The sequence below is a fragment of the Tenebrio molitor genome, chromosome 3, assembly GCF_963966145.1.
Source record: "Tenebrio molitor chromosome 3, icTenMoli1.1, whole genome shotgun sequence".
Taxonomy (NCBI): domain Eukaryota; kingdom Metazoa; phylum Arthropoda; class Insecta; order Coleoptera; family Tenebrionidae; genus Tenebrio; species Tenebrio molitor.
In genome coordinates this window covers 4,256,090-4,269,408 of record NC_091048.1, presented here as the reverse complement: position 1 = coordinate 4,269,408, position 13,319 = coordinate 4,256,090, and the positions used below count along the sequence as shown (strand labels likewise).

Here is a 13,319-nt window from a genome sequence, read left to right as displayed (position 1 = left end):
ACGAGTTATGATCAAGGTTGTGATGGTCACGGAGCTAATTTAACCCTTCGAACTTGGAAGAAAAAAAATAGTTTTCCAAAACTGCCACGGTTCTTGCATCCAAGGGATTAGCACCACTGACGCAATCCCACTGAATGCCGAGTGTTAGTTATTGCGAAATTTTTCCTTTCTTAATTAGCTAGCCAAGGAAACACGAGTTCCACAAACTGGAACTACTTCCGTCTCTTGGTTTCACCTGCTCAGTTTCAATCACAAAATCACTGGAGCGATTCGAAATGAGTAATTTATCGAGTTAGGCGCGGCCAAATCCTGTGATGTGTTTATTCGTGAACAACCACAAACCAAAGACTCGTTCAAAACCAACACTGCCTCTAATGGATTATAATGAACTCGAAGTTGGGTACAATTAGATCGATTTTCCCCGAGAGTGGCTCTCGACACCGCCGTGCTATTACCAATTAGCTTCATGCAATTTATCGCAGCCGGCATCACCTTGCTCACAAAATCCTCGACCAGTCTCGGATAGGATCCGAAGCGGAGAGAATTAAATCTGCTTAAGTGGAAGGATAACCGCGGACAATCAGACCGTTATGATCTGGAGCTGCTGGTCACAATAATTATTTGGGTTATGCTTCAAGATCGCTTCGCATCATTTATGCTCGACCAGATACGAATCCAATTATTTTGACGGGGTCACAGGAAATATCTCGATGAAGAGGAGCTCGTTTATAAAAATGTAGTAGGTACGCTTCATGGGGCTAATAATTCAGTGTTAGTCATTGAAACTGAGAACCCCGACCTGTAGATCAGCCAAGGCCAACGACAGATCAGTATATCTCCACAGCGTGCATCCACGAAAAAAAAGAGGAAATATGGGCGGCTGTAATTTGAGTAATTCCAGAAATTACATGGTGGAGTCTTCGTGTACGCTCCCGGCCGATGTCTGCATTTTTCAGGCGAACAATTGAATCCCAAAGGCGACCAATTACGGACCATTGGATGCATCTAGACTGATCCCTTCGAGATCCGAGTGATAGCCAGCTGCATCAAACCAGAAGTTCTTCTCCGGAGATCTTTCTGCGTCAGCGGTTTGTAAATCGATACATGTGAAAAGGATTTTGCTGAGTGAATGAATGCAAGTTTACGGGGGACACGGCGTTCAGGCCGGACTAATTTACCATTACGGATGTAGTATCAAGTAGTGATGAAATTTGTCAGAAAAACTTAGTAAACTTAGTAAACTTAGTATTGAAGAAGAAGAAAGTTTGTTATTCCTTTGCCGGATTGGGTGTGAGGCTCCTTCCCTTGACATTTAAACGCACGAAGGAATCTGAAGTCTTTTAAAGGATTACGACGAGTTAATGAGTTGACCGAGATTAAACTCGCGGGTTGAAGTGTTTTGATGTTCCAAGGTTCCAGGAGCAGATACACCAATTAGACCGAATAAATAATAATATGAAAGAACCCGAAGGCGCTATAAATTCTCAGGTATTTATTTTGGTCTTCTTAATTGCCCCGGCGGGCTCACTCTACGCTGCATTACGTAAATTAAAAATAGTGTGTTCAAACATTTTGGGAGTCCTGTGATAATTAGACCCGCCGCCATCTTCCCGATGATAACCGACCGGATATCGCCATCCTGTCTGATGTGAGTTTGGGTTGGCATTTCGCCCACTTCGATGCCATTTCACACTTATTAAGTACATTCCTTCACTTGGACAACCATCCGTCATGTTGCCAAAGAAACGAAACTTTGTGCCAGAAATAATACAGTAATTTAGAGAAATTTCCGTGGGACAGTTATTTCGTAATACTTACGCAGGTTCACTCCCTAAAGAGAACAAAAAGAATTAAATAAGTCTAATACATAGATACCCGGTATTATGATAATTTATCCATTTTCCGCTTCACATTTTGCTACACAACTTTTTCCAATATACATAATTGAGAATTACCTACTAAATCCTACATCCATCTGTATTTGTCGTGTCTTTATCGTTTTTATATATGGCTACTTCTGCAGCTCTGCGACGAAAACACAATGAACAATGAAAATTTGGAAGTGACAAGTGATGCACAGTTGACTGTTTCTCGCTTGCTCCCGAGATTTAAGCTTGCTGCGAACGATTTTAGCGTGACGCGAACGCGAACGATTTTAGCGTGATGCGAACGCGAACGATTTTAACGTGACGCATGAAACTAATTCACTCCCCGCGAATAAAACGTATGTGGTGCGCCTAAAGACGTTTTCATTTCAAGCCTATCACATCAGAAAGGGGGCACAGCATCCATGCCCGATTCATTATTCTTTAATTGTAGTAGCATTCAAACTACTGTCTCAGCCCTCCACATCGATTTGAAATTTTAATTCCCACGAACGAGACCTTCCTTCCAGCCGAGGGTAGACCCGGAGCCACTCCTTCCTCGTCGGTTATTCCACTTTTCGTTTCATCCCATCGTTCTATAAGTTTTTTCCGTTTTGTTCCGGTTGGTTAAGCTGCGTCGTTCCAGTTCTTGGTTTGACCGCTCGGGGCTTCCTCTTTTTTTAAAAAATTCATGCGATGACTCACGCTATTTTGACGCCGTCTGCATCGCAAGCAACATCAAAGGACAGCTTATGGACCTTACATGGGGGTAACATGCCTGATTAGATCACAATGTCGATGTAATACTGATGACGTGGTGCAAATTGATGTTTCACTATTGTCGAAGAAGATTACAAAGGACACGATGAAAAAGAGAAAATGAAGGAGGAGTGAACGCTTCATGCGTGCGCTCCAAGTAATTGAAAATTCTCAGGACTCGAAAGGAACACGATGATAATGCCAAGCTGGGGAAGAAATCAGATGCAACTTGCATTTCTCATGGACGGTTTTCAAGCGACTTAACGGCAGGAAAATTACGGGTAATGATGCGTGAGAGTTTCCCACAGGAAGCGAAAAACTTAATTAGAGCCTGTTTACACTTAGACTAAGGGGCTCCTAATTTACAATTGTAATTTACGAGCCCAGCCTCCAAGAGAGCCAACATTACTGGCTCGACTGTTGACTCTTTGTCTCGATTTTGAGTGATTTTTCGTTTTTCTGTTTGTCCAGTTAGAAGCACATATTTTATTCTAAGGGGAGAGAAATGACGTGTTAGGAATGATTCATTGGCCCAACACATGAATTCATTTGCATATTAAAGATGATTTCTCTACTGTAGTACAGTGAAACCTGATTACTTTTTAGTATCCACTCAAGGGAAATAAATTAAGAATCATAATTAAGATAATTAATTTAACGGTTAACAAAATAGGAAAGTAGCAAATGGACATACGAAGCACAATCAGATTCAATTTATTTTATGTATCTGGTGGATTAGTAATTGTAATTTTATTAATCAATTTGATAGTTTGTATAATTATGTTGCACGGTTCTGTGTGGGAAGAGTTATGATTGTTAAGTGGTTTACACTAATTTGTAATCGTTTTATTGAATAGTTTAATTAATTTGTTAACGTAATCACATTAATTAAATTGTAATTTATTCGCCGCGTCAAGCAACTATTTGTTTACATTTAGATAAGGGTTGGCTGCCAAGGTGCTAGTTCTTTGGGTATAGAACTTTTTATTTCTTAAGCGAAAATGAAAACAAAAAATTATTTGTTGAAAACGAAAATATTGGAAATATTTTAAGTTTTCATAAACGCATTTGAAAAAAAAGCCCACCACAGCACATTAACCTCTTCGCAGTATCACGAGTTCAACCACCACTTCCGTTATCGGAGAATTTGTTTTTACTAGCGGTTTCTGTCAGTTGGGTACAAACTACGTTTTTTAGTAATATTGTGTTTATGGATAAAGCAGTGTTTATTTCCGTAAAGTCGTGGCAAAATTTATTTTACAACTATGTACATATTAAAATAATTTCTAAACATTGTGGGTATGAGTTATAGGGATAAAGTACACATTTTTTGCTGTCGAAATTAAATTGATTAAACTGAAACATAAACATTGAAGAAATTATTAGAAAAAAAAGTAATTTGTGCCTCAGTTATTGTTCACATAAGATTTAGCCGAAGCAGGTGGTGGAAGAACTGTTGCTCGGTGACACTGAAGATTAATGTTTTGTGGAATTTAGTTTTGAACTTCATATTATCATTCGTTTTGAGTTTTTGCTGTAGTTTCCCTTTCAAGGTCCATAGTGGTAGAGATGTTGGATTCTCTCATGGGCTGTGACCTTGGAAGTATCTACATGCAAATATGTAGATGAGAGAGAGACGACACTAACGTAACGAATTACGATGTTTTCTAGTCGGTTTGTAGCGCTTACTTGAGACAGTGATTCGTCGTTTGCGCAGATATAACTCATAGCCCATGAGAAAATCCAAGACCTCTAACACAAGGTTTTCCTAATCTGTGTTTATGAATTGTTAGGTGTACCAAATCATTGCACCAAGAGAAAAAATGATTTTTATAATGTTTTATAATTCTGCAGTATGGTGGTATAGAAATTTTACGTTTAATATACAGCGTGATCAACAATGACTGAGTCTGTTGGCAATGAAACAACTGAAAATATTGGTGTTTTTCTGTTTCTGTTTCAAACTTGACACGACATTAAAAAAAAAAATAGGTTATGTCGGGTATGTTTATGCCATTACAAAAATGACCCTTTGGTGGTAAACGTCAAATTCGCCTGTCAACTCTGTCAAAGTTGACAACCGGATATGCGTTCTGATTACAGTGGTACCAAAATTATTCAAATTTTCATTGTTACCAATAGATTCAGTCATTCTTGATCACTTTGTATTATTAAAATTATTTTAATTGTCAGATTTACAAAATGTGACAATTGTAATTCGAATTCATTCATATTTATATTTTTTCTTTTCTTCTTATTTTTGCAGATATTTTTTTCAGAGAAGTTGGTTCTCTTATTCTCGTGCATGCTTTGTATTTGTGTTTTCTTCCAACACTCTTCTAATTCTTTTTCTTTATACCGCGTCGGAAATTTTAACTGTAATAATATGTAACAGGATGCAACGTGACAGTAATAATAATGTTACTACATAAAAGCTTTTGGAATTATCATAGTGCACGGCATAATGGTAACCATTAGTTAAATATAAAACGTTTAAGATTTAAAAAAGTAAAAGGAAATCGTTCAGACATTAAGGACAAAAATATCTTTGGTAATTTGTTTGTGTCGTCTAGTAATCATTTTATGCTTTTACTGATAAGTAAAGCTTACTTGCTTGACATTTTATTATCTTTTATTATTTATTCTATTTTATCAACGTAACGTTGGCACAACATAAATTATAACATTTTAGTCATAGATTTATTAAAACACTGTCAAACTAATGTTTATAAAGGGAACCCTTTGATTGTTTCTAGATTTGTAAGTGTTTTACATTTTAATGTCAGATATATGTATGTATCGGGTGTTCATTTAAATTTCCCCTCAAAGTTGGCGTTGAAGAGTCGATTGTGAACGCACCACTCGTCAGTCTGCACGGTAAAAACACAAATAACGCAAAAAATGAGGTCTGTAATCCGCGGTGCGTTCACAATCGACTCTTCAATGCCAACTTTGACGGGAAATTTAAATGAAGACCGGATAGTACGTTCATCATGCTCAGTCTATTATTTTTATTTCTTTTTGGAGCATCTTCCTATGAGTTATCGTTTTTTGAATATTTTTTTCCGTTCACTTATTTCTTCATACATTTTAAATTTAATTCCCTGTTCTTCATAGTTGATTATTTAAAATTTATTTCATAATAATATTGTGGGTCTAAATTTGACACAAGATTTGAAAATCACTTAAAAAAAAATGTAATTATAAAAACAAAGAAAGAAAAGAACAAATTAGGTATGAGACGGAACATTTTTGACGATTAGTTTGTGTTCTTGGAATTATTTTATGCATTTATTGCTTTCGCATCATCATGATATCCAAGACATCACTCGAACATAAATTGATTAAAATATCATTCCAAAATGACATGGCCATATTTTATTATCTTCCATATATCTTTGTACAATTAAAAATTAGAAAAAAAAAACATAAATGTTATCTTTTCACTCATCGAAATTTTGTATGTGAACAATTTTTTTTCAGTATTGTGACATCCACTTAAAACGATATTAAGTGTGCGTAAAAAAATAATGGGCCCAAAAATGGTTATAAACCAGGAAAAATATCTTTCGTTGTTAGTTGGTGTCATCTAATGGTCACTTTGTTTTTAGTGGTGTCTCATTTATCATATTTTATGTCCACCTCGTTACCACAACACAAGTGGTAATATTCTAGCGACAGAATTATTAAAGCTAAATCTATCAAACTAACATTAATGCCAATATGTTATGTATTTTTACTCTGTGTGCACCTCTTCCATTTTAGTGCTAAATATGAAATAGTTGTCGTTTTAAGTGTTGCAGACACATCGAAGCATTAAAATACGCTCTTATGCGGTTTAAGCAGCACTTTGAGTTATTTACTTGGCAGACAATTTTAACAAGGATTTTCAGCGTCGCTAACCAAGATAAAGTAGCACTAGCAATTACAGTAATCCTTGATGCAGCATACGTGCAATATCTCCCAGTCTCAGTTTACGACACCTACATTTGATCCAATTTATACGACAGATAATCTGATTATAATTTTTGATAATCTCCCGGCGAATAATAAACCAGACTGGAGCGTATTTCTTGACGTTCCGATGGGATAGAGGTATTGTAGTTGTCGGGATCACTGACAGGTGGGGTTAACGAGGCGTTACCGTCGAGATAACAATGCGAATAAGAAGCGCAATTACAGGAACAGTCCAAGACGATGATATATAAATATAGGGACACCGGCGGAATGTCGCTCCGTAAACAATGGAAGACCATTGAATAAATCTGAATTTTAGGTGCGATCTACAGTGTGTCCCGAAAAGTGGCAGGTATCGTGATTTAAGCACGGTCTGAATGAAATCCCGTGGGTGTCTATTCCGCCTACCAGTGTTGTGTGTTAAAAACACGGGCTTGGCGGCTTGTGATCCAGTATTTGCCGCAAACACGCCAAACGATTTATTACCACTGGTGTATCTTTAGGTGCTCCTACATGGTTCGCGGAACGTGACGTGCCCTAATCCACAAATAAGTGGTATATTGTTGCATAACCCGGAGGTACAAGCCATTGTACTATTTATGCCTTGCAAGTATCCAAGAAATTGTTGTTAACCTGGATGACTGCCTTTTTATCGGTTTCCCGAGTTCCGTGAAAAGCGAAAGTCACCGCGCGGATTGATTCACACTACTTCGATGCAATTGGCTGTCGAGGCACAAGTAGGTCACATGTCTGATTGGCGCCAGCATCTAACTAACTGAACTCGCTGTTGTTTTACTTTAAGGTGATTACTGATAATTGAGTTACAAAAATGTAAAACGTTTTTTCGCCGCCGTCAAAGGAATTTAAAATCAATGAAATATAATTATGGAACTTGGAACAGGTCATCTGAATCATTAATTTTTTATTAGGGTTGGATCATGTTTCTCACCCGTTTCGAGGGGTCGTCGCACAGATATCTCACCCTCTATCTCGCTGAATAATTAACTAATCAATAATTGATTCATATTTTACATAATTTAACAGTTCTTGCCTAATAAAAATAATTTACGTGGCTCGGAGATTAAATGAGACATTTCTGGTTGTCCAGGTTGAAATTAATTATCTAGAAATCTTCCAAAACATATTCTTGAGTTGTTTTATAATCCGTGTGATATTTAAATCATTAATAAATAAAAAGTGAAAATTTTGTCCAGTTTTCAGGTGGATTAAAATTAAAAGTCTGTGAAAGATTTATTATATGAAGGTGACAGCTGGTTGAGTTTTTTCTTCTTTTTAGTTTTAAATTTCAATCCAGGTGGCAGTATCTAAATACCGTTCGCATTATTTTGACATAGTGGGAGGCCATGATTTATTTTTTTAACATTGGACACACTGTTTGATTTTCATCACCAAAGTGCCTGACAGACCTATCAAATTGAACATAACATGTTGCTGAATTTCCCGCGATGTCTTGAGTATTTTTCTATTGCAAACTGGTAAAACTGACAACAATGCACTAAACTAGACATTGACGCTGTTTATAACCTCAAACTTAGAAAAATTTAACCTAATTCAACAGACAGCTTTACTACCAAATTAACTAAAATTATCGGGCTTATGCAAGTTGCATTTTGATCGTTGCACTCTTTTGAAGATTTTTTATGGCTCTAACTGATCTATAACGTGCGTTCCATTTGACCGGTATATTCTTGGTGCACTTTTACAAGTATGCACCAGCCTACGTAACAACTTTTCCGTAAAGTGGGCCAAACTTCGTCTAATCCACATCACATCATCTCCGCCTAGTTATTTCTCTGCAGCGATTCGTGGAAAACCATCTTATTAATAAAATCGTAGGAAACGAACGTTTCGTTAATTCAGGATATGAAATGTCTTTTTACAACGATTTCAAGAATGCAACTGCACAACCATTGCATTGTCATTAACCAAGCCGAACACCTGCTGTAACCGTTTCGTCTCGCACACTCCTACCTATTTAGCGGTCATTTAATTGGCAAATTACGCAATTTCGTCCTGTTTCTACCTTGATGTATGTGACAGGATAAAAAATCTTGCCTGTGTTTTCGAAATCCGATTGGAATCTGCCGACGCACTCGCAATTAAGTGCAATGGAGTGTAATGCGAGTCCTAGAAGAAGATGCTTCTGAATTTTCTCGAAACTGGTGCAGTTATAGATTTGTACTATTGAGTCATGCATTTTTGTACGAGAGAATGTTTCAAGTCACGATAAAATGCATTCCGTTGAGAGATTATTGATAAAACTGTTTTTGAAATGTGAGGACCTTGCGTGATTCAGTGATTTATCGAAACAGGCAGTTACGTCAAATCTTTGTGTGGTTTCTGGTTTTGGCAGAACGGTTCATAACAATGAGAAATCTCTAAAGCGAATTGTATTTCACCTATTCAAAGCCAAATCGTTGCCAGATTCATCTTGGAGCATGAGTCACCGGAGAATTACTTTTGGGAAACCTAGTCAAGCGTGCTCTTCGCTCTTCTACTGTTCGGTAATTAGTGATTAGGGATCGTTTTGTCCTTGGTTCATAACTTAACGCCTTACCAAGTTCAGTAAGAGTTTGAGCAAACTTTGATAATGTTGACAAAGTGTAAAAATGTCAGTAAACTGTTGACAAAAGGAGGAGAAAGTTAATCAATGATTAAAGAGTGTTGGAACGCTTTTTTGAGGATTCTTATTATTCCGCAGCGAAAAATGAGTAAAACCAATTTGTCTAGAAACGAAAACAATTTACAGCAAAGAATACTTAGAAAATCTTTTTGTAACAATATGTATTGTGAAGAAAAAAATTCGAAGATCGGTGACAATACACAAATTAGTAATATGACGTTCGAGAATTACAGAATTCATCAGTCTACACGAACAAAAGGACTAACGAGTGGAAACGAAGCTGCTATTGATTTTATAGTCATTGAGTAATTGAAAACTCCGGTTTCTTTTATTATTTCTTTCTCAACAAAAAGTCATTTGCGTTTACCACACCTCAAGAAAATAAAGAGAAGAATAAAATCATGCGTAGATCAAGATTAAGATTTTTCTGAGTGAAACATAAAACTGGTAAACAACTATTGTGTCTGTTTTCTCTCTGCGAATTTATTTGTTCTTAAGATCAGCGTACAAAATATTTTATTGATATGAAGAAAAAAATGTCTTCTAGGTCATTTATAATACATAAATATAAGTAAATTAAGCAGCTATTTTTAAAAGGGGTATCCGGCAAAGAAATTTTGATGACATTTTGACAACATTATCAGATCAATGTTCTTCCTGTTTTACCATAAAAAACTGGGTTGCGGCGTCTAAGATGGATAACAATTTTTTAAAATGAGCAGAAAGGGGAAAACCGATTTCTGCGTCAACAACAGAAAGCGTCGATGTTGTCCATGGTACGATTTGGGAAGATCGAAGAATATGTATTCATATCTCATATGAACGGGTTTTTCATATCATTAACAATGAATTGGGTATAAGAAAATTATCAGCAAAATGGACACCCAAAGGCCTGAATGGAGAATGACAACATCCAGATCGATTTGCAACCAATTTGAAAATAGTTGGACCGTCTGGCTACAATTGATGAACCTCGGGTTCATCAAAGAAATGTCAATAGAATGGAAACATCCTAGTTCTCGACGTAAAAAGTTTCACGTTCAGGTCTGCCGAAAAAGTCCTCGACTCCATTTTCTGGGATAAAGATGGGGTAATTTTCCCTGATTACATGCAGCAAGCAAAATCTATGACGGGGAATTATTACTGTTCTTTGTTAGCAAAACTTCGAACCAAAATTGTGGAAACACGTCTTGGGAAACTTTCTTAAGGTGCCTTGTTTTGCAAGACAATTTACCCCTCCAAAAGTTCAATGAAATCGGTTGTAAAGTTATTGATTTATTCGCACGTTGTTCTGACTTTGTAAAACTCCACAAAATCTTAAAAGAATGAATATCCACGTCAAAAGAGTTGGATCGATATTCTAGAGAGCTATACTTGGGCCAACCAACAGATATAGTAATAAAAAAAAGGGGATGTGGCCTAGTTGCGTAAAACGATATACGCAGAAGCCTGTTTCACAATGAAGCAAGTTCTTTGCCATTTGTCATTCTTATATGTCTTGAAAAAAAACTATTTTGTAATACAAATCGAAAAATGCCAAGGAAAACAAACAAACATAAACACGTGGTCAAACTCCCGAAGCGAGGTTAAAACGAATGAGATGCCGAATGCCATCAAGTAATTTTTGTGGATGTGCATCAGGCTTTCGAAAATCTGCGCACGTTTTGAATAAGCCAATTGGAAGCTGCTATTTAAAATACGCGGGCACTAGGGGGCGGTTTTATTACTATATCTGTTGGTTGGCCCAAGTGTAGTTTGCAAAGCAAGGAAACGAATTTAAGGGGTTAGACTACTACATGAACGTTGTGAGTTGATGGATTATTGTGGTGAATAAAATATTATTTTGCAAATAGTTTCCTTTTACACTACGCTAGATATTTACCAATAGTCCCTTGTAAAGTGTTCAAATACAGAAAAGATACCTTCAATTATTCTTATTTTTTTCATTTATTGTCTCTGACTTGAATCAGAACTCTAGAAACATTCAAAAAAATTATTTTTGAACATAACCTTCCAAAACAAAGAGTAGAAGTGAGTCTTCTTGTGCTAACCCCAGAGATCAAAGACAGAGACGAATTCGAGGTTGCAACTGGGCGAAGCACAAGAAGACCTTCTACTCTGAATGATAGAACGGGACATTTTTTTAACTCAATGCATTGAGAGTATTTGTTATGAAACCAATTTATACTAGACGCACCCGTGGTTGTTAAATTGAAAAAATATTAAAAATCGTTCCGATTGATGGAATTGGTCTATCGGGAAAGTGACGGAAAAAATGTAACGCACATTTCTTATCCTTTGATTGGCACGGTATATTTAATTTATTTTGTAGGCAACCGTACGCGAAATGAGCACTTCGCGTACCAAAAACAGGCCGCGAAATCCAATTTCGTGGCCATTCATTTTAACTCTGCTGCAAACTGTGTCCAAATCGTTTTTTTCGTCACAACAGTTTTGGGGTGTCTGTCACCTGATTCACAAGATTCTCTGCCAAATTTAAAATCTCGGATCCAATTCTTACCTAACACGTAACTCGGATCACAGCCAGAAGTGTTTTACTCCACAAATATTTTCCCCAAGCTGTTTCGTGTAGTCTTCACAAACGCTTGTAGCACAGTGATAATAAGACAGTAGGTACTTGCAAAATTCCGAATAGCCGTCATGTACGTACTCCTATCAGTTCAAATACTTTCCTTACATAATTTACAAGCTTTAAACAATACTCAACTCAAAAGTTACAGTATCGTAATTTTTTTTTTAAATTCATAAACTCTCCAATATCGTTAGACAAATGCTTATATAATCCATTTCCCATTTGAAATGTAAACATACAAATCGTTTATTTTGTAAACAATTTCATGTAAGTACAAATATTTACATTTTTATTGCGTATTGAGACCTTGCGGAAAAAGTACAAGAAATTGTTTTTCACCTACAAATATATACTCTCTTACAAGTAACAATTAACAGTTACGTATAGTAAGTGTATCTAGTACTTTTTAGACATACTCTAAGCTGCAAATATAATTCTAATATGATAGTGATTACTGATTACGTAGGTAGAGTAGACATGATTAATTATAGAATTTAATCCTAGTACGGACCGTAGTTCTAAAGTAATCAAAATTTCAATTAATCTAATTGACAGCTGTATCATCAGAACTCCAACAGTAATTTTGGTTTCGTCGTTGCAGGTCTGCCAACGTCTCTCGAATCCCCGGCGCCGACACGAATCCAATCGAAGTTGACAAGGAGAAACCCTCCCGTCCGTCGGTCCGTCAAGTTCACCCCGTCTGTGAAGACAAAGCTCATTTTTTAGGGTACGATAAGCACGGCGTCATGCCGGAACTATCACCTAATGATATAGTAAACGGAAGTCCGCCACCATATCCAAAGCGCGCTAGTCTCGATTCAAACCCCAGCCCCACCCAGTGCTACCCTCTCGCGCCCAATATATGCGTCGAAGCGGGGAGGATTCAGTTCATACGCCAGGAGACAGAGGGCGTGCAACAATTGCCAGACAGTTTACCGACGCCGCCGGCAACACCGCGCTCTTGTGGAAGGGTGACTGTGACAAGAGGACAACAAACAGAACTGGGGGATGAAGCGTTCGACGAGGAAAAGGTAGAGGGCGCTAGCGTACACTATATTTGACGTTTGGCAAGATTTTTAGTTGCAAATCTGTCACATTTTTAATTTGGGAATTTTTAAAAAATTCCCAATTGGTTTGATACTTAGGGGAATTACCTAGAAATTTTTAGGGACTTTTTTCTTGTTCTTACACGTGTCGTCAGATAGAGTATTGATTCTTGTGTTTTGTCATTTATCAACACGTTTCTCTCCACGTGGATTTATTGATATAATTTCATATATGAAAGCGTAACCACCACCCACACGACAAAAAATTTGTCTTGAAGAAAAACCAGTTTTCGTTGTAGTATTAATGTCAAATTCAGGTGTGTTTGTTCTTGTCGTGAAGAGATATTTAGCGTCGTATTGCTTGGAGTATAACTGTTGGGTGCATCCTTTCCGTAAGTAAGTTAGTAGTTATGTCGGCGGCGTTGAATCCGAAGGAGGAGGCGTAATCCTGCAGT

The 13,319-nt window shown here is 37.0% G+C and overlaps 1 protein-coding gene across 4 annotated transcripts in view; it reads left to right on the top strand.

Annotated features, from left to right (window-relative positions):
- The window catches only part of LOC138127240 (uncharacterized), a 139,012-nt gene that overhangs the window by 35,001 nt on the left and 90,692 nt on the right, over positions 1 to 13,319 (top strand). For all 4 annotated transcript variants that reach the window (XM_069043153.1, XM_069043152.1, XM_069043155.1 and 1 more), the window contains exon 2: positions 12,420 to 12,849. In XM_069043153.1, coding sequence (XP_068899254.1) covers positions 12,420 to 12,849 — 430 coding nt within the window. The remainder of the gene's footprint in view (positions 1 to 12,419; positions 12,850 to 13,319) is intronic.